General features: G+C 38.2%; 2 protein-coding genes across 13 annotated transcripts in view; one reads left to right on the top strand and one right to left on the bottom strand.

Moving 5' to 3' along the window:
• The first annotated feature begins 7 nt into the window (after positions 1-7).
• EXOSC8 (exosome component 8) lies at positions 8-10,476 on the top strand. Its single transcript, XM_040543488.1, has 11 exons — positions 8-104; positions 1,915-1,951; positions 2,984-3,047; positions 4,141-4,214; positions 4,808-4,853; positions 5,876-5,981; positions 6,069-6,114; positions 6,373-6,469; positions 7,543-7,663; positions 9,747-9,853; positions 10,265-10,476. The coding sequence occupies exons 1-11, from the start codon at positions 88-90 to the stop codon at positions 10,378-10,380; spliced, it is 831 nt and encodes a 276-aa protein (XP_040399422.1). The 5' UTR covers positions 8-87; the 3' UTR covers positions 10,381-10,476.
• The window catches only part of SUPT20H (SPT20 homolog, SAGA complex component), a 34,601-nt gene continuing 22,897 nt past the window's right edge, over positions 10,406-22,109 (bottom strand). For 4 of the 12 annotated variants that reach the window (XM_040543407.1, XM_040543421.1, XM_040543428.1 and 1 more), the window contains exons 18-23: positions 21,856-22,023; positions 19,765-20,077; positions 18,560-18,714; positions 16,137-16,192; positions 12,400-12,505; positions 10,406-10,941 (exon numbers count right to left, since the gene is read on the bottom strand). In XM_040543407.1, coding sequence (XP_040399341.1) covers positions 10,841-10,941; positions 12,400-12,505; positions 16,137-16,192; positions 18,560-18,714; positions 19,765-20,077; positions 21,856-22,023 — 899 coding nt within the window. In that variant the 3' untranslated portion in view covers positions 10,406-10,840. Of the gene's footprint in view, positions 10,945-12,399; positions 12,506-14,692; positions 14,786-16,136; positions 16,193-18,555; positions 18,715-19,764; positions 20,078-21,855; positions 22,024-22,109 lie in introns of all 12 variants that reach the window. The other 8 variants (XM_040543402.1, XM_040543403.1, XM_040543414.1 and 5 more) reach the window with 4 other exon arrangements.

Genomic DNA, 22,109 nt, shown 5'->3' with positions numbered 1-22,109 from the left:
CTGGCAGGCGGCCGGCAGCGGAGGCTTCTGGGCGCTGCAACCCCGGAACCACACCCGGGGAAGGGAAGGGAGGGGAAAAGCAGCGGCATGGCGACGGCGTTCAAGTAAGCGCGGGGCGCCGGGGCGGCCCCTCGCGGCTCTGCTCCGCCTGGGCATGGCCCCCGGGGGTTGCAGGCGGATCGGGGGAGCCCGCGGCTTCTCTCCTTGTCTTGGGACCGTGGGTTCTGCCTGCTGCGCGAAATGGGGTGTCGCGAGTGATCGGGAAATGCGGTGTCGCGACTGATCGTGGGTGGGTGGGTGCGGAGGGGTGCTGGCCCCTGTGACGGGGCTGGGGGTGGGATCGGAGGAGCCCCCATGAGACGCGGGGGCTCCGTGTGCCGGCTTCCCTGGGGATAAACGTGCTGCTCCGGAGGCCCCTTATTTCCTTCTGGGTACACGTTATAAAACGTGTGTGTGTGTGTAACGGCGCCGCTGTCAGTGCCTGCATCTTAACACGGCTGAGTGCGGGGTCACAACAACCCCATGCGGTGCTACAGGCTTGGGGCAGAGCGGCTCAAAAGCTGTGCAGAGGAAAAGGATCTGGGGGTGCTGACTGATGGTCGCCTGAACACGCCGCCAGTGTGCCCAGGTGGCCAAGAAGGCCAACGGCATCCTGGCTTGGATCAGGAATAGTGCAGCCAGCAGGAGCAGGGAGGTGATTGTCCCCCTGTACTCAGCTCTGGTGAGGCCGCACCTCGAGTGCTGTGTTCAGCTTTGGGCCTCTCACTACAAGAAGGACATCGAGGCCCTGGAGCGTGTCCAGAGAAGGGCTGTGAAGCTGGTGAAGGGCCTGGAGCACAAGTCCTGTGAGGAGCGGCTGAGGGCACTGGGGGTGTTTATTCTGGAGAAGAGAAAGCCCAGGGGAGACCTCATTGCTCTCTACAGCTACCTGAAAGGAAGTTGTGGGGAGCTGGGGGTCGGCCTCTTCTCACAGGTGACTAGAGATAGGACTAGAGGGAATGGTCTCAAGTTGCTCCAGGGGAGGTTCAGGTTAGAAATGAGGAGACATTTCTTCTCAGAAAGAGCAGTCAGGCATTGGGATGGGTTGCCCGGGGAGGTGGTGGAGTCACCGTCCCTGGGGATGTTCAAGGAAAGGTTGGACGTGGTGCTTAGGGACATGGTTTAGTGGGTGACATTGGTGGTAGGGGGATGGTTGGACCAGATGATCTTGGAGGCCTTTTCCAACCTTAATGATTCTATGATTCTAAACAGGAGAAGGCTTTGTTCAAATATTGAAACAACACTTATGAGTTCTTTTTACCTTAATGTTGTGTGCTTAAAAAAACAACGCACAAACTATGTTGGCAATATCTTGAGTAATAATAAACATAAATTATTTCTTAACTGAAGCATGAAGCATTTATTGCAGTTTTTATTTTTTCCTAAAGATTCAAAGAAAAATATAACATTTCATGTAGTTGTGTTAAACTGTTCTGTGCGTCTGAATGCAGTCATTGAGCTACCAAATATTTTAGATACTGTAATAAAATTACCCTTTCTGCAGGTCTTCAAAAAAATTCTATATTCTTGCTTCAGTAAACATTCACTTTGACCTTAAAACTAATAGGTATTTAATTAATATTACTGAGGTGAAAGCTAGTAGCTTGTGTTAGGTGTATGTGCATGCAGATTCCTTATGGAGAAGAAGTATTTTGGAAAATGAATGACAAAAAAGCTTTGTTTCTTCATCTTTACTATTTCTTAGATCAGTCTAGAGTTTCCAAGTCTTTCATATTCGTATTTCATATTGCTAAGCAGCTTTGCAAGCCATCTTGATTCTTAGATTATTTGTTGTTGTAGGATAGCGCTTGCTTTTTCTTTTTGCTCTCTCTCCTTGGAAGCTTGTGTGTAAACATCCTTTCCTATTTATTGCAGAACAGTGGAACCATTGGAATATTACAGAAGATTTTTGGTGAGTAAAACATGATGTGCATGTATAAATTGCTTGCAAGCAATTCTTGTGTACTCAAGCTTTTTTAATTTGCATGGAAACTTGAAACTGTAGGGGAAAAACAGCTCATTGAGTTGGGGAAAAATGCTTGTAGCTCTTCAGAACTTGTTTTCCCTCCTGTCTCTGTCACTGTTTCCGTGGCAGGTTGTGTTCCTGTTTAACTCCAGATGTGAAAATGCTTTTGTTGGCCTCAAAAGGAATCTGAGTTAAATTTGACCAAGGTGGTGGTGCAGGCTTGTGTCTAGTGCAAAGCGACTTGGCTTTCAGTTGCTACTAAAAGTAATAAAAAATATTGCTACTAACTGTGCTCACTGAAACTATGAAGGAGAGCCTTTTTTTTTTCCTGTATGCTTTACACTAAAATAGTATTGACTTGGAAATGAGTACAGCATTACTGCCATTAGTTTCAGCTCTTGTAATTGAACCAAAATTTTGATTTTGAGAAGCTTGAAATTGTGATGAGTAATAGTTCAGATCTAACGTGAATCATAACAAATTGGTGCTGCTTTTAATGAAGGTTTAGGTTCTGTTGAACAACTTCTGACAGACAATATTTACAAGTTTGTTTTGTTTTGTTTTGTTTTCACTCTAATGTTCGTTTTGAGAGCTCCGCTAGGCGGAGTTAAGGGATGGGAATTGCCTAAAAACTCCAAACAACGCATACAGGTAGAGACTCTCAGTTTAAGTTTCTGAATCTAGCCTGTAGTACTTATCCTTGAAACAGACAATCAATCTACTGTTATATTTATTTTCTAAATCAGTTACAATAAATAAAAAAACCCTGAACCTGCAACCACAAACAGGGCATCCGTTGATGAAAAACTGTCTGGAATGTGATCGAGCTTTTCCTAGCAATTTTGTAGCTGTGCATTTCCACCAAAATGGAGAATGCTTTTTATATAAACTTACTGATGTGTTATTTGATAAAATATGTCTGATGTGTTACTTGATAAGAATATGTTTTCTAATTTGAAATCTATAATTTCTGTGTAGAAAGAGAACTGTCGACCTGATGGAAGGGAGCTAGGTGAATTCCGGGCAACCACTGTCAACATAGGTAAGTGGAGTAATAATGATAATGTGGGTATTATTAATCTCTCATTGCAATAGCCAGTACCCTTAATGACTTGCTGATCAGTTTTCTTGGTGCTTGAATTTTGAAACAAGAAAGAGGAAGGATTTTTATTTATAGTTCCAACAAACATTAAAAAGAACGCATGGTACAGTAATATCTTTGAGCATTGTTCTCTGGTCCTGTCCCGGGCTGCTACGCACAGCAAAATTTAGGTGGTCTTAGAAGTGTGGCTCCTTCTAAGACCAGCAGCTTCATGTTCTGGATGCTGAAGACAGCGTCTGTCCACATCCTGACCAGTGTACAACTGATGCCTGGCATCTTGAAAGGTGCTGACTCCTGGCCTGCGCTTTGTTCTAAGCTCGATGAGCAGCTGGCTCAAGTAGAGGCAAGATGCCTATGTGCAGTGAGCAGCAGGCCTTAACTACCTTTCTTAGACCTTGCTGTGGTTTCTGAAAGAAATATACAGGTTAGCATGTGCCACCACGGAATGATTGCTGGTTATTGCTGAAACAAATGCTGCAGATTTTTTCCATTGTACAGTGTTGCCTTTTCATGAGGTCTAGCTCTAAGTCAGTGAAAAGGTAGTCTGGTGATAACCGTCCCTGATTACTGGCTTAAAAGTTTTCCGTTGATAGGATCTGATCTAGAGCTGTTTTACCTGTTTGTGTGGTAAAAGGTACGTTTTCATCTAGTAGAGCATTGACTGCTATTAATGTAAAGGATATTATTAGTTCAAGTTTGCATCAATGTACAAAACACAATCTGTTGTACATGAAAAAAATTGATCAAGCTAATAATGAGGCAAGCTTAATCTGTAATATTTTGGGAGAAAACGCTAGTAGTAAATTTTGGATAATGGATTCATCAATCCTTAGCTTGAATTTTAAGAATGCTAATAATCCAATATTCTGACTGTTTGATAGAGAGAGGGGATCTGTTCCCATCCTGGATTCATCAAGACTTTGCTTAGCCTGCGTTTAGTTTAAAATGACAGAGATTAAGCACTTTATAAAGGCGGATGTTAATTAATTTGAATGAAAGAAAGATTTTATCGAACTGCACTTTTTCTCTTCAGGTTCAATTACAACTGCGGATGGGTCTGCCCTGGTGAAACTGGGAAATACTACAGTAATTTGTGGAGTTAAAGCGGTATGGTTGGTTTTGATTTTAACTTGGCTGTTAGCTGAATTTGTTTATTTGTCTGTAGAATGCATCTCCTGACGAATTACAATAATATGCCAGTCAGATACAATTACATTATTTCATGAGTTACTTTCGGGTCTCAGAGATAATATTATTTCACTGTCTAGTGCTGCTTGTACATTCTGAGAATGTGTATTTTTGTGGTGTGTACTGCATATGGGGAAAGATATGCACAAAAATACAGAGCTTTTATCTAGAAATAACAGACAGCAATTGAAGAGTTTCTGCAGACTGATCAATAAGTGGATTGGTAATTAGTTGGCTGGACTGTGAAGTGCCTTGTAGCCTCAGCTTTACTGGTGGCCTGCCATGAACCCTGAGATAAATCACTTCACACCCCTGCATGCAGTGAGAGGTTTTCCCATTGGCAAAATGCAGACGGTTAGCTACCTATGAACTTGCAACTGACTGATGAAAAAGAGCTCTTGTAAATCTAACTGCAATGATAACTGGCAAGAAAATGACGCTTCATACTTAGAATAGCTGGAAAATCTTTCTGAACAAAATTCAGCTCTTCATTTCTTCCTTTTTTATTCCAGGAACTTGCTGCACCTGCGGTAGATTCTGCTAATAAAGGATATATTGGTAAGCTTTTTGGTATTGTTCTTACTCAGATTTTTTATTGCTTTAGCTAAAAGTAATGATGGGACAGATGAAGCGTGCTGTGAAGGCCTCTTTAGGGAAAGAAATTGGGTAAAGCTGTATTACTTTCCATAACATCAGTTTTCAAACTGACATTCAGGAAGTGGTACTTCAGAAATTTCAGAATTTCCCTGCTCTGCTTGTGAGTTTTCTATGCAAAGCTACTTTCTCATTCCTGTTTCCAGACCGGGATTGAAGATAAACCCTCAGCAAGGGATGTTTGTTAAGGGGAGAAAGGTAGTTCATCTATGAAAGATTGGGCCATGCAAGGTTGTGCAAAGGCACGTTATCTTTTGTCTTGAAGTCCCAGCAGACAAAAAAGGCTACACAAACTGCTTATTTCTCAGGGAACTGTAGAACTCCAGCATCCTCACTCCGGTGCAGAGTTTCTTGTGAAATAAAATCATTCAGTGGAACAGAGAGCTTATGCGAAATCCCCTTTTTTATAAGGTACCTCCAAAGTATGTTGTTTTCGGTGAACCTCATTATGGTCTGTGGATTTTTTTTTCCACAAAAGTTTATGCATGTTTTTGCTTCCAGTCTAAAGCATCACGTTTTAATGGTTGATGAAAAGCAGATAGCATACCAGCAAAGTCACGCAGTGGGATGAAAATGGTGCTGTTGCTTGATCTAGTTAAGAATGCTTAACACTTAGGGAAGGGTTTGTGTGAGGTCATGATACTCACAGAAGGAATCCAAACAGAAAATGATAAGTACAAGTATTTGCTTTTCTGTGGAACATACCTTTTCCAAGTACAGACTTCTACAAGCTCTTTAGTACAAACTCGTATGTAAGTAACTATTTTTGAGGGGAGAAGTAGGAAGGCTTGACTGAAGAATTCTTGGTCTTGCCTTTCATTTGAAGCACATAAAATGGTATTAAAAGTGCGTATTGTCTTATTTCTATTTTTGATTTCCCATGCCATGATTTCTTTAGTTTATAACTGATGATTTTTGTTACCCAGTTCCAAATGTAGAACTGCCATCCCTCTGTTCAACAAGGTTTCGCTCTGGACCTCCTGGCGAAGAGGCTCAAGCAGCAAGCCAGTTCATTGCGGATGTGATTGAAAAGTAAGGACCATCTTACTGCAATTACACCACAAACAACTCTGCAAGACAATTTTCTATTTGCTGTTTTACTTTCTCGTTTTATTTTAGTTCACAGATAATAGCGAAAGAAGATCTGTGTATTGCAAATGGCAAGGTAAGTTGTATCTCCATATAAAGAAGGGCATACTAGCAAGATCATGGTGGTTAAGACTTTAAACAAGGTATTGGGGGTTGTAGTTTTGTTGTTTTTGTTGTTTTTTCAATTTACATAGCTTGGTTTAGGTCTAAAGTGTAAAATTTTGTTCTTATGAAAGAAGTAAGTATCTTTGTTTGCGTGGCCAGTGTTTTCTTAGATATTGCACCATTTGCTTAGCTGCTGTAATAACTCACGTGTGCAAACCTTTTTTGATAGCTCGCTTGGGTGTTATACTGTGACATCATATGTCTGGACTATGATGGAAACATCTTGGATGCCAGTGCCTTTGCTTTGTTAGCAGCATTAAAAAATGGTAAGTCTTCTCTAGAGTAAGAAACACACTCTGATTGCTGTTGCTTGGAGAAATACGTTAGTTTTTAATCATGAGGGAAAATAATTGCTTCACAATTCCTTAAGTCTGCTTTTTTCTGTCACCTAAATTCCTAAATTGGGAATACAGAGTGGAACTGATGGTAAGGATTCCATAGATACGTAACAGCTGGGCAGTAAGATCTTTTTGTACGTATGTTCTTGCTGTCTTGTAAGATTAATAGCCATTCTGTGTGTTCTGTCTCAGAAATCGGAATCTTTCAGCAGTGGTCACAAACGACTTTAATGTCTAGTAGAGCATCTTACCTTGTTCATCTGTGTTGTGTAGGCAGAACAAGCTGTTGGGAGCTTAGCTTATTTTGTCAAAACACAATGTTTGTAGCTTCATGTGTTATAGTTTGAAAGAACTGTTTTCATGCATGCTAGATATATATGATTATTCACAAGGTGTGGTTTATATACGCATGTAGGAGACAGCATAAAGAGTTAAGAGAGAGGCTTCCTTTTCTAAGCGTGAATTACTTGCCTTTGAATTCCCATAGCTAATTTGCTCTTGATTTCCCTGTCTGCATTACTGGGTTGTTAGAGTGAGAGTTATCTTAAGATTGGATTGTGCTTTTTCTACAGATGTATAAAATACATGAGATGAGACTATATATATATATATATATATATATATATATATATATTTTTTTTTTTACATGTCCTATAGGCATTTTTTGGGGAAAAATTGCTTTTTGTTCAATTTGAGACTAAAGGTGTTGTAATCGTACAGTATTTTGGAAGCAGAAAATGCTTCCATGTAGGGAGGAACGTTACTTTCAAGAGAAAAGTGAAATAGTTACATGAACAGCTAGTTTTAAGCTAAACACTTTCCTTGAATTCAAAAAATGTAACACTAATAATGTAACCAAAACCCCCTTCTCATCTGCTTTCAGTGGCTTACCAATATGGTAAGAGGACAGCTTGAATGTTTCAGTGGTCTAGGGCATCTGTAGGCCTATTGAAAATAGCAGTGTTTAATATTTTACTATTGTCATTTTTTCATCTCTTCAGTCCAATTGCCATCTGTTACTATAAATGAAGAAACTGGTTTGTCAGAAGTTAATTTAAAACAGAAGAATCCTTTGGTTATCAGAAAGCATCCAGTTGCCACATCCTTTGCTATATTTGATGAGTAAGTTCCTGTTTTGTACTTATGAAAACAACTGTGAATCTAAAAGAAATAGTGAAAACGTGAGGATGCTACTGGTGTTTCTGCACTTCTCATCCACTGCTGCTGAAGGACACGAGGGTTCAGGCAATGCTGTTTCGCTTGCTCTTATATCCAAGGTGTGTCTCGCTGAACTGATTTCTAGTTCTGCAGTATAAATGAGTATGCAGCAAAAAAAACACAAAAGTTTGTCCAACTTCCTCCTGTGACTTAAAGCAGAACTGTTTCCCAGCCTAAAGGACAGGCATAAAAGTACTCTAGGGTTGAAGGTTTTGGAAAAGGTATCGATTTATGTTTATGCAGTATCCTTGAGACAAATGAACTAATAGAGTTAATCTTGTAAAATTTTATGTACATAGCTTATATAAAAGACGGTAGTTTTTTGAACAGATTATATGAAGGGTTTAGTCAACAGAGGAAGTAAAAAGTACCGGTCCACTCAAAACAATAAAACCTTTGGATAACTGAAAACATAATTACCCAAGATGAAGTATGACCAGCACTCTTAAGTCATTGTTCCTGTAGGTAAAGAATCTGATTATGAGAAGTCAAAATAATCCCATCTGATAACTTGACTCCTCACCTGAAATTGTTTATTGGCTCTTCATTAGTGTATGTTATTTAAGTGTTCTGTTGCTGCATAGAAGAAAAGTAGAGAATCAAAAATACGATATTTACTGTGCTATCAATCCATTTAAATATTTCGAGACGTCAGGCGTTTATGGCACATTTAGCTGTATTCACAGAAATTACTGATAGGCCCTTTGATTCAGCTGTGGGACGGGGTGAGGGGAGTGCTAAGCTCCAATGCTGATCAAGTGATTACCAAATGAATCAAAGCAGAAAGTTACAGGCGCGCTGGTGCAGAGCACTGAGGAGCTCCACAGCATGACCACTGTGGAGTCAGCCTGTACATAAATGAAGAGCCAGGTCTGATGCATCCAACTCTCGGTGGGTTCAGGTTTCCTTTGTCATGCTGCACAGGACTGATGCTGCACACTGTGTGTGGGTAGAATAAAAAAGTAGCATTTTTGAGTAGCATAGCTAAGGACTGTTATTTTTATTACACTGTTGCGCTGAAAAGGGCAATCTGAAACTGTTGGTTAAAGTGTAAATTACCCAGGAAAACTTTTTAAAAATTATGCATTGCTGCATGAGTTTAAATCAAAAAATTATTCCAATTATTTAATGGGCATATAGCCTCACTGCTATTCCCCCAAAACTTGCCATAATCATCCAGTCTAGGTGCACTGTAGCTGGTAGGTTGAAGTTGATTACATCCATCTCTCACACAAAATTTAGTTAACCCACGTGAACTGAGGCTTCATGAAAACTTCAGGTATAGTCTGTTTGGCTATATCGTAACTCAGAAGCAAAACATTTGTAGTACCAGTTTTTTTGTTTGTTTTGTTTTTGAAAGAGAAACTAAGCCTGGGGTGTTGTTGTTGTGCAAAGTTGACTTTTAGTTGATATCCTTTTTTCATTGGTTTGCTCAATTTTTAACTTGAAAACTAGTATTTTCTACTTTAATGATCTGCATTGTCTAATGTATTTGACAGCTTATTTTGATTTCCTTAAGGTACCCAGTAACCATTTTTGAACTACTCACAGTCTGAGTGACGTTAGAGCTCTCTGACAAACAATTGAGAGCTACTTTGGTGAATTTACAGTAGGAGATGTATTTTGCCTTAAGGTCTGGTATAGATTAATGAAGGCTACACCTAAAAACATCGTCTTTGCTTAACTATGAAGTAAGTGGTTGCATACTGCAAATAACAGTTTTAACAGTATTTTCCTGCAATACCACAGGTCTATAAAACTATTATTGTATTTTGACAGCTGGTATTTTAACAGACATATACACTATTTCCCTTTTTTTTTAAACTAGTACACTGTGGTAAAAAAAAAACACACAGATGAGTTTGAACACTAAATCAATCTAAAATTATTTTATAACACCACATTAAAATTAATTAGCAAATGTATTTTGCAGCCATGTTTAAGGAACATCATGTACTAACGTCTGCATATATTTTCCTTTTAAAAGGACATTACTCGTAGTTGATCCAACTGCTGAAGAAGAAGACTTAGCAACTGGAACAGTAACTATTGTAACTGATGAAGAAGACAGACTCTGTTCCGTCCATAAGCCAGGTACTTCCAAGCTCATTGCATAGGAACCTATGAAGAAGATGGTCTTTTCTTGACCTATATGCTATATAGCTGCTTTTCTTTGTAAAATGTGTGCGTTTTATGACAACAGATTGCTTAAGTAATGATTAAACCACTTACTCTTGAAATTCATTTTGAAAGAGGTGGCATGACTGATGTTTAAAAGTCATAGCTTATCCTACACATAGCAAAGGACAAATCTTGAGCGTGCCTACTGTTTAGCTTCAGCGTGTTTGTTTTCTGTGCCTGAGGCTATAGTTGAAGTTGTATACTCTCTTCAAGTGAAAGTTAGTTGAGAGAATTACTATATTAATACCTTGACTTGGAAAACACATGTAAGGATACTTAACTGAAGCATAAGTGGAAAATCAAATTGTTCCTTTCGATTCTTAGGTGGAAGTCCTCTGACAGGAGCCAAGCTTCAGGACTGTATCACCAGAGCCATAACAAGACACAAAGAAGTAAAGAAGCTGATAGACAAAGTAATAAAAAGCATAAAGCCGAACTGAACAAAAGGCAAGATCTTTTCAAAAGTGGATTTGTAAAAATTGTATTTGTTACAGTGTTCACAAACCTTTTTATACTAAATAAACAAATACCAATACTACATTTACAAAGTTCATTTTTTTCTAAAATGCTTTTCACCCTTATACTATGTACAATGCTGCTGAATGGTAAAAAATACAAGATAAAACATTCTGTTAAAAAATTAAGTGACTTAAAAGGAAACCGGACCCTAGCTGCTTTATCAATGAAGTCGCCACGTTATATAGGGGTAGCTTCCAAAACCAGTTTATTTCAGTGTAATGTCAAAAGGCCGGTTTCCCACCAGTAATATAAAACACTGATTTGTTTTTAAGCTTTCTCCTTTTTGAACTGGAAAAAAAAAATCACCTTTGAATAATTTTTATAGAGAAAAAAAAATGCAAGTCTCAGGATTTTGGAGGGGCTGGTGTGCCTCTTTTCCTTTTACTTTTTGAGTGGCTGCCTGAATGCTGTTGATGTCGCAGGTGAGCTGCTTGTGCTGCTGCTGCTGCCGCCATAGCCATTTGATGCTGCAAGAATCGCAACTGCTGCCACGAAGGAGAAGGGGGAGAAAAAGCTTGTTAGTGTTAGCTATAAAGCTATGTTTCACATCAGAAAGAATGACAGGAAGGTGGAAAAAAATAAACTGAGGAGGCACTAGGTTAACAAAAGGAATACATCATGTACTGGGGCAATGAGTACAGTCAAGCAGCACCAGTGGCACAGAAGCCTGCTGAGGGCATATCAAACGTTGTACATGTTCTCAGACAGCTGTTTCTTTGCCCTTTCTCTCCATTGCAGTAACTGCAGTAACTCAGCAACTTCAGTGAACATTTGGTGACAGTACATTTTTAGCATCGTACCTTTTTCTGTATATGTAGTGTTTTCTTTGTGTATCACAAAAAGACCGTGTGCTAAAAGTATTTTAATATTTTCATAAAGCATCTGAATAACAGAATGCTAAAGGAATGCTTTGTCAGAGATGTTGTATATACTGACTGTAGCTGTGCTACACTGGAACTTACAGGTGCTTCAAGTGTCTTTATTTTGCAATCCTAATGGCACCTGGCAGAGCTTATTTAGTAATGTGCCACAAGCACTCCTTGAATGTTATCAAATCAGGAAGGTGGATGGCTTAAATGAATAAAAATAAAGGCAGTGCTCCAAGCTGAGAAAACTACAGATTTCAAGTCCTTCGTGATAGTTTGTCTGAATTCTTTTTTTTTTTTTTTTTTTAATTTCAGACTGTAAAGACAGTTTTAAAAAAAAGGAGATTTTTTGTTTTGGAGCTGAGAATTTTTTTTTTTTTTTTAAACAGAGCGAAGTTGCTGGATTACTTGTATCTGTTGCTGCTGCTGCTGCAAGGCTTGTTGTTGTTGCTGTTGTAAGGCAGAAGAGAGCTGGAGTCTCTGCTGAGGAAGGCTTTGCCCAGGTCTGTTCACGGCAGAGCCAAGCTGAGACAACACTAAGAAAGGAGAAGGGGAAAGCAGGCAGGTCAAAGAGGTCAGGTTGAGTTTGTCAGGGTTGGGAAAGGAAGACATAGGAATAGAGTGTAACAGAAAGGGAGGATCAACAGAATTAGTTTAAGTAAAATTGGAAACAGTGCAGAATAAAATATACATGATATACATACTTGGTTAGTTAGAACATAATTAGATTATGAAGTGCTCGTGGAGACACAAAGAGGTTTCTCATACTGAATGTTAAGCACACAGTTAAAGAAACATTCTTCAATGAAGTCTGGCATGGAATTTTCCTGTATTTTCTTATCGTATCGAGTGTGACTTACTCATGCGATATAACCAATTTATTACACTTAACCGCCAAACAAAGCAGAGAAGTGCATGCGTTGGTAGTGGAAGTCAAGTATTTCTTGTATAATTCATGTGCTGATAATAAATAGCAAGTTGTTCTTTAAGACTTCTGTAAGACCAAACTTCATTTCAGTGTGAATTTATCAACATACACACTTAAATACAAAAGGAGGCTCAGCAAGCACATACCTGTGGCTTGAGGTTGCATAAAATTCCCTACTCCAGTCAGGTTAATAACAGCAGCTTGTTGGGCAGATAATGCCTGATCTTGATTGGATGGACCTTGGTCAGACCCCTAGCAAAAATGAAAAGCTTGATCCTTATTACCAAACTCAGTACCAATAAATAAGTAAAGCCAGTGTGACGACAAGCTTCCGAAGTGCCATTTAAAAACATTTAATTCTATGTTTTACAGCGCATGTAGATACAGGCTACAATGTAGCCACTACTGAAGTATAACAAATGGATGCCGAATGCTTCCAAACAGCTGTTCGGCAGAAACGGAATTATGGCAGTGACTCAGAAGTACCATGCAGATATTTGCTTCCCTGCTGTCAGTCAGTAGAGATTACAGTTTATGGTTGTAATCTTAGCGCATTTCCTCTCCTGCTCCCCACCCGCAAAGCCTTCAGGTGACACCTGAAGCCATCCACATGCAAAGGTCCTAATCATAATCAAAACGTGAAAAGTCTGAAAACTTACATTCACACGTTCAGATTGTCATATATGCCTGAATGTCATCAAAAAAAAAAATGAATCCTGCTTTTAAAATTTTGCTTTCAGAACAAAGTAGCCCTGACACTAAATGGAATTACTGGAGCCTGATCTAGTGTTTACTGACATTAAGAGTGCTGAATTACGACCTTTTCTTGCACTGATCCAAATAGCAGGGAAATAAAATATTACACATGATTTAAGCAAACTGCATGGCTTATCGGTCATAAGGAGGAAAAAAAAACCAAACGAGTTTTTGAGCTGGTGCATTTCCAGGAATTGCAATGCTTCTTTGGAATGACCACATGAAATAATACCACTAAGATCTAGGTAAACTCGGCCAAAAGACTGAACATCAAGACATACATCATCATCTTGGTGAAGACAATGAAGACAGACTAACAAAGTCATAGAACCAGCATCTGGAAAAAAACAACCCTAAGTACGAACAAAGGAAGTATACTAGTGGTAGCACAGAATTTTTTTTGTCTTTTGGTACTAAAGTTTTTTCCACTAAGCACTTGGATTACAGCACTGTGAACATATACGTTCTTGTCCTTAGAGTGAGTTAAGGAATCTAGTATTCATAATAGCTCATTTTAACCTAACAACCTTAACCCTGGACTATAACATGTAGTAAGAAAACCATTCCTTATGGCAAGTTAGCCAATACAGAGATTGATTTCTTCCACAAAAACCTTTCTGCCACAGAAAGGACTTAGGCTCAAATCAGCCTTTGTGTAAATATCCTTAAAGTTAGCATGTAGAAAATAAAACACTAGAATATGAGCTTGAATTATATATATGTATGTATATAGTTTGTTAATCCAACTAGTAACTGACATTTGGATTCTGAGAATAAGTCTGGAAGTCTCCTATTAAACCGTCACACATTTCAGAACGAGGCCTGTGACACAGGAGACTATACACCGTGAAAATGTTTTAAAGAGTCATCTTATTTATGAACAATCTACAGCAGCACAAGCAAAATTACGACAAAGCGAGTTCTGTATCCATAGAGACAATTTGGTAAACAAAAGTCTTGCATGTCTGGGAAGACGAGAGCTTGTGATTGTAAAGAGCACAGAAGCTGAGCAGCTGGTTTTCCCAAATTGCTGCACCAGTGCTGGAAAGACCTTTAGGCACAGGTAGAACTAACCACTTAAAATTTTTCATTTTGAGAATAAAGCAGTCTCCATCAAGTCTTTAGGCTTCAGTGATTAACACCTTTAACACTAATTACAGGCAGCAGAACGGTAAGTGTCTTAAGATAACTTTAAAGCCAACTGATGTATTTATTTCTCTGGTGCACAGAGAGCAGTTTTGTTACACTACAGGAGTGAAGATCATACACCAGCTCATAGCAGTTGTGAGCTACGAAGTTTTAGTTACTCAGTGGTAATCCTGTCTGTGTTTCTTCTCTGTTTGTCTATGGTATCTGCTAATTATGATAAACAGAGCAAGACTAGGCTAATTTTACACCACTCACAGTGGGCCGTCTCGTTTAATGTTGGAGTGAGGCAGTGCTTAGCTGCTTTGTTACAGCTCTTCTATACAGGATAAAAATAAAGGAGTATAACCCAGCTCCAGCCATGGCAACAAAGCCACTGCGGTCTTTTGCAGTTCAACAAGGTTTTGGAGGAAGACTTTCCTCCCTCTCTGTTACAGACAGATCTGTTGCATAAAGGCTCCTTTATTGTTGAGATGGGGAGAACAGGAGAAACTGATTCCTCCATGCACCCCAGACTGAGGGCTGTTAGCAACACACCTCTTCTCCCTGTGGCTGAGGGCTACAGGTTGTAGGCTGCTGAGACTGCTGCTGCTGCTGGAGCAGGTTAAAAATAAAGGAACCACCTGGAAGCTGTTGAAGATTAAAAACAAAAGGCGTAATTCAATCAAACTGCTGCATTTCCCTCTGTCCTAGGATGAACGTGACATTGATAATGATGTATTCCTTGGAGGTTCTTTTTTGGAAATCCTTTAAAATGAATCGGTTTACAACAGCTGTTGTGTGAGGAAGCCTCATGCTCAAAATAAATCTGCATCAATTGTAGCTGGATTTTTTTTTTTAAACAGGAAAATACTTTTTAATTATTCTATTTCAACTAAAATAGCAGAGATTGTACCGATACTGGAAATGTAAAGGATAGTCTTCAAAAGCACTGTATAGTAGTTTCACATTCTGAGTATGTCACTGAAGTTTAATAGATGCTTCCAAAAAATAAGCTGAAGGTCTGATGCAAGAACTGTTAAAGTGAAAAAGTCTCAATTCCTCTCCCTTAACCCATTTTAATTGCAGTGATTCCAGCCAAATTATTGTTGGCTTTTGAGTATCAGAGGTAGCCTGACAGGGCATACTTCAATTTGGAATAGCATAAATACAAGCAGTTCATTTTAAAGAAGAGCTCTACACTGCCTCCTGTGCCTGTCCTTTCCCATGTTTCTGGAGTGTGTACAGGAGTGGCAGGACGAAGCAGCAAAGCTACAGATGATCTTTTACTGATATCAATTTTCTGAAGCATGGTGCATCATCTGTGGCATTTTGAAGCTGCACCTCTGCAGCTTTAACTTGCAGGCAACTTCAAGATCCAGGAATTACACCCAGTTCCACTCCCTGTTCTGCTTTTTAATGGAGCTCAAACGTAATAAGCACCCTCTGCTCAAGTTTCTATTTGTATGTATGCTTAGAGGAAATGAAACATTTAAAGCCTTTTTGAACATCCTATCTTATGTAAACTTCTACTTTCATTACCAGCAGCTCTTTAAAGTTATTACTGCACCTACCTGTGCAATTCAGATTAGCTTTTAGGCCTTGGATGTGTAACCCTGAGTGATTCTGCTGTACTGTTTTGTGCTTTTCATATCACAACTTTAGTTTCAAGAATGATTTGCAATAAAAGCTTAGGCAAATCCAGAAAACTGAAGATGGTATTTTATGATTAATCTCTTGAATTCAAATGTCAGCATTTTTACATTGTTACTGAAAACTAGCTGCTTTGTTGTGAGCTGAGAATATCATTTCCACCTGATATCTTTACGGAAGTAACTTTTTCCTCATTTTAAGTGTTTTAAAAAAGCAAATGAAATTTGCAGTAAATGGTTTGATCAACTGGCTTCAAAGATCTGTGGCAGCCAATACTGTAAGCAGTGCTAAGCATGTCTCTAAAGAAATGTAAGAAATTATTATTATTGTGTCCAAGTATATCAATTACCTGTAGAAGATTTAAGGGCCGAAGATTTGATGCATTTTTCAAACCAAAAGGGCTGCCTGTTAAAGAAAACATCTTTTTATTAGTAGGAAGTCTTTACTTAATTATATACGTGTATTGCAATTAATACACCTTTCCACTGGGATTATTTCAAACATTTGGAAGCTGGAAAACTGGCAAGCTTAAATTTTGTACTTTAACACAAATGCTGCATTTTCCATGAAGTTGACAAGTTCACAGTTATCCAGATTCAAAGTTAAAGAGCTGACTGAGCAGAAAGAAAACTATCACTGTCAAACATTGTATATGTAACCTGTAACTTGTGTATGCGTTTACTATGAAGATGAACATGGAGAATTTCGTGGCGGTTATTTTTTCAGCAATTCTCTTTCTGGCTTTGAAAAGTTTTACTGTTTGTTCAGTAAACCTAGAAATGTCCAAGGACAGAATGAAGTAGCAGGTTCCCAGTTTCTTGATCATTGTAACAAACAACCAACCCTGTCCAAAATCTTAGCAACTGTACTCCCCTACAAGGGTGCCTGCAAAGAGACATCTGACTTGTAGGGCTTTTGGCATTATTCCACACAGCACTCCTCAAAGACACACTAAAAAGATGTATATGTAATTATCTGTGAGGTGGGTACAGAACTGATTTAAATGCTCCAGTAAAACTGTAGCTGTCAAACAGAATCCCCATTGAGGTCTGCCACAGACCTAGATCAGCTCCCTACTCCCATTTGTTATGTGGATGACAGTGTGGGGTAAAAATCTGTGACAAAACTGGTAAGGGTTGATAATGCTTGAAAGGACAGGATTAGAACTAGAAGTGCTCATAAAGAATTGAAGAAAAGGTCCAAAATCAAAGACAGTGAATTCCAAAAAGACAAACAAACAAGTACAAAACTGAGTTAACTACCCTTGCATCTACACAGCAAGAAAGGATGTGAGAAATTACAGAAGTCACAAACATATCTGAATCACCCGTACCACAAACTAGAGAACAAACAGAAGAACTTCTTCACACAGTTTACATTTATAGAACTGTCACAAGATGCTGTAGATAATAAAAATACAAAAGGGCTTAAAAAACAATTAGACAAGTCCTCAGAACAGAAGTCTAGCAAGGGTTATTAAGCAAAAAGATCCACATGGGTATTCTTCAGCTGAGAAAGTCTCAAAGCTGGAGACTGCCAGAAGAGGTACAGCTGTATACCAAGGGATGTACTGCTTTACATTTGCCTGGACTTAAATTTTCCCCTAAACATCCTCTAATGGGCCACTGTGAGAGCCAGAATATGAACTGGATGGACTTTTTGGCCTAAATCAGTATAGCCCTTCTTAGGTTCATGTAATGCTGTTGCAAAAAAATATGAATAAAAATAGGCAGACCTCACTTGGGGAAATGTTAACAGGAATGTTGTGAAAGAGATGAGATGCAGTTATTCTGCTGTGCTCCACAGTGGTAAATCAGCCAAGCTCAGGCTTGTGTCCAGTTTTGGGTATCACATTTTAAGAAGGATGTGAGCAAATTGGACAGTCTAGAAAAGAGTGACAGGATTATGAAAGGTTTGAAAAATACAACCTATCAGAAAGAGAAGACAAATGTGGGACATGACAGCATGTTTCTGATACTTAGAAAGTAAAGAGAAATAGGGAGCAACTACTTTTCACGTCTGCAAGGAATAGAAGAAAAAATAATTTAATTTGCAATTAAGGAGATGCACTGTGATTAGGGGGAAACATTTTACACAGATAATGAACTACTCCAAACAGCTACTGAAGGAGACTGGAATCTTCTCCAGTGAAGGTATTTATTGAGAGTTTAGTATGGGTTTAGACAGATTTGACTGTCTCAATGTAAGGGATGGATACCTTGATGTACCTTCTATCCTTTTGATTCAGTAATCATGTATTAGGATTCTCTGTCTTAGTTTATTTTTTTCTGAAAATGTAATAAAGAATATAAATGTTGCTTTAATGAATATTGAAACATACAGATTAATATACTCATATTTAAAAGCAGTAACAAACTAATTACTTGTCCGTCTAGAATAAAGGAGTACCAGTGGTAGAATGAAATACCCTGCACATTTAAAAACAGAAGCCTCTTTCTAAATTCAACCATGTCTTTTCTGACAGTCATCATTATCAAAATTGCATCTGAATTTGGAGTTTATCTCAAACATCCTGCTGGGCATACCAAAGGTAATCTGGGTACAGAGTACATTTCCCCACTCCAGTTTCTCAGAGAAACAATCTCAATCATAGCTTACAGTTAGACTGCAAAAATATTTATGTTGTTCCTAAGTTCAAGTCATCAAACAATAATCCATTCACACAATGGCCACTTCGGTCCATTGTCCTCACAGTAGGTTTTTTACACTGTCCCTCTCTGAAGGATGGCTTTTCAACTTATTCACACTAACCTGCTTGAGAGGCAGACTGCATTGCAGCGGGCAGTGCACTTGGTACCAGACCTCCTGATGGTAAAATGCCACTCAGATTTATACCTGCAGGGGCTATGGCACCAGTGTTGCACCCCAACATAGGGTTTGAACCACTCATCAATGTCTGTGCTCCACTGTAGAAGAGGAAAGACAACACATCAAATCCAAGTGGTACAAGCAAATCTGAGTAACTATGTTTTTGTCCTCTGTCTTTTGCTAATTAAATTAATTCTTTTCTGCAAGTAGGATTGTGGATAAAGCATCAAAGCAGCTTAAAAGATCATTATGCTTAGTGTAAAATGAATATGTACATTCATATTCTCAAATGATTGTTTAGTATAATCCACTGAAAATAAAATTTAAGTGGTTCTTTTATTCTAGAAACACTGAAAGATCAGTCTTCAAAACGGTTGTGCTATAGTAATAAAAAGCTAAGGAACAGGTTGGTGTTTTCCTTTTGCGTCATAAAAGTCTCTTCAAATAATCAACAGAAATCAACTGCTGAACATCTTAAATAAATCAAGTGCCTGATACCTGCATTGAAGCACACCATGTGTCTTACACTGAGCATCTTATACTGACCACAGAATTTTATTTAGTCTAAAAGCAGCTCGCTTTATACCATATAATCTACACCTGCCAGCAGCATTATTTTCTAAAACTGCTAAATGAGTTTTGCAAAGAATATTTAATCTAAGTATTTGATTAAATTGTTAGAAAACATATTTGCTCTTTTCTTAAATTTCACACACCTTTATTCATAGAACATTTATAATGAATTTCTTTCCATTTTTTATTTAGTGGTCTGCATACAACATTCCACCTTCTCTCTGATTAATAAAAAGTTCTCAACATTAAAGAGCAAAACCTTAAAACACACTTACATCGAGGCACGTCTTATGGAATTAAATTATATGCATCTGAAAAGCTCAAAGTACAATTTTCTTTATAGACTTCTTTCAGTATTCTCATACTAGATGCTTTCAACTTTGAGAAATGTAAGTAGCTTCTAGTGGCTTTTCAATTCAGAATTACAAGGTGAATGGTCTTTTTGTATTGCAGATTCTGAAAAATATCTACCCTACTGTCTGCTGAAAAAATCTGTATAGCCAAAAAAAAAATCCAGCAACCAACCACCAACCCACCCAGGACAAATTAAGAAGCCGTCGTAACAAAGCACTTACCACACAGAGCCCACTACATTGATGAAGTTAAGTCCTGCAGGGTTTGCCATGACCTGGGTGGAGGTTGTTCCTGTAGTAATGGATGTTACCATGGTGGAAAGAGGAATGGTCATTACAGGCAATGCCTGGCTCAGAGACATTTGCTGCTGAGCAAACGGGGTTAACAAAGTGGGCTGAGGGGTGAAGCCTGAATCTTGGGGAGTAGGGGTGGCAGAAGGGGTAATAGGAGTTGAGCTCTGAGCATCAGGAGGGTGTGGGGTCGATGAAGGGGTGTTGGTTGGAGTAGGAGTAGATGGTTTAGGAGTTCCAGACCCTGCTCATTGAGAAAAATAAAAAGTGCTAGTTTGTTATAAAAGGCCAGTCCCTTTCTGTATAATAAGGTTAATGGAATCTTATTTAGCACTGACAATTTGTCCCATTTCTTAAACTGCAAGTGTTAATTTCTACACGACACAAGTGTTGCAGCACGCACTCATTGTTAAGGATGCAGTATAATCACACAAAAACCCGTTCTCCAACCTTAATTCTTTAAGCCAAACACTGTTCTGCATCCTCCATTAAGTTCTTCCATAATTTATCGTACAGTAAGTCATAACTCTATATTCTGTAATACTTAACCCAAAATAAAGCCATTTCTTAGTGACCATTTTACCCTAATTAATGTTTCTGTCCTAAAATGTTAAACACATAGTCTATATGCACTGCCTGCACAATAGCACCATGTTAAAAAACATATCATGGAAAACAACAGATTCAACAAAGAACAGATACTATTTTAGTAATCATGGGGGTCAGTCTAAATTTTTATCAGATAACTAAACTCCCATTTGCCAAATTTTGATCAAATAAAAAGAATAACTTTTAAAAATAAGAACCAGAGGATAATACTGCATCTTTAAAAGCTACTGTGTAGTGCCGTCTACTTAAATGTAGTATGTATAGCTGTATTTGTTGTGGATGCAGTAAGCACAGCTCATCAATACAAAAATGAAATAAAAACAAAGAAGCAAAAAGCTCAAAGTGTTTTTCTCTCTCTTTTTTTTTTTTTTTTTTAAGCTTTCATGTCCTGCAGAAAGAAAGGAAAGAAATGTGAATGTCCAGCTGTTGTGATAAGGGCCTTACTTAAAGGAACAACTGTGAGCAGTAGATTTACACAATCCATAGCACTAAAATAAGCACTGAGTAAATCTGTTAGAAGAAAACTTTTGTCAGCTTTCTATTTTTTCTTTGTGCAAAACAAGAAGGCAGAGAAGTTACACCTTTTGAGCTATCCAGATTTTGAATTATTTAATGAAAAAAGCATATTATAATACTGTGCAGGATACTGGAATGTGCAGTACACAATAATTCATTAAAAATTGAATAACTGCAGCTGTGATTTCTTTGTACAAATCTTTTCACAAAACGTCTCAAGACACATACATATTTTAAAGACTGCATATGATCTATAGCTACGATTACAACGATCCTGTCAGTGTTAATGAAAATAATTAAACTAGGATGTCATTTATTATTGAAATTTACATGTTAACACCTGAGAATATGGTGCTATCATCATCAGCATCACCACCACACTTGCAATCAGCAATGATTTGTAAAACAGTGCAGGAGTGTTTTAAAAAATCATCTTATCGTTTATTGTATCACCACCTTGGGACTAATCATATTATATACATACATAGAGATACAACTGCACCAGCTCCTATAACATTTAAAAAACCAGATGCTTAAATTATGTAAAGGCAAACTGATCTAACATACTGTTTGTACACTGGAGGAAAAATCTACACTTTGGAATTTTATCACATCATCTACCAGCCTTTCATAAAGAGGAGATCATACTAATTGCATAAAATGTATTAAAACGTATACACAAAGGGTGCATACATATATACAGAAAAACGAACACAATTACAATAAACATAAAAATACATACAGTGAACAAGAGACCTGCCTAAAGCTGCACAACTTATACAATTTAGGGTACACTGTACACTTAAATTTCATCATTCCACAGGTTAAGAAGTTTTATCTCAGGAAGCATTTAAGCAAAAGCCTAAGATTTAATGGAGAATTTAGGTCGTGACTCACTTTGTGAAGAGCTCGCAGGAGACATGGCAGCTGGAGAGAGCATGCTAACTTGATTAAGATCCATAGATTGCTTCCGAGAAAGACCAGGTGGCTTAGAAGGAGGAGGAGGAGGAGGAGGAGTTGGGGATTTTAGATGGCCACTTGACTGCTGTGGACTAAAAATATTACCTGAAAAAAACATAATTACAGTACATTATTGTTCTGTAAATACAAGTTAACTCAAGCATTTTTTAGGATACATATTTGTACAACAA

The sequence above is a fragment of the Cygnus olor genome, chromosome 1, assembly GCF_009769625.2.
Source record: "Cygnus olor isolate bCygOlo1 chromosome 1, bCygOlo1.pri.v2, whole genome shotgun sequence".
Classification (NCBI taxonomy): Eukaryota; Metazoa; Chordata; class Aves; order Anseriformes; family Anatidae; genus Cygnus; species Cygnus olor.
The sequence above is the reverse complement of the archived record's forward strand: the minus strand, read 5'-3'. Positions and strand labels throughout refer to the sequence as shown.

Coding starts and splice junctions, on each gene's coding strand:
- EXOSC8 (XM_040543488.1), top strand. Junction 3,048..4,140: donor GGCAACCACTGTCAACATAG/GTAAGTGGAGTA, acceptor TTTTCTCTTCAG/GTTCAATTACAACTGCGGAT. Junction 7,664..9,746: donor TCCTTTGCTATATTTGATGA/GTAAGTTCCTGT, acceptor TCCTTTTAAAAG/GACATTACTCGTAGTTGATC.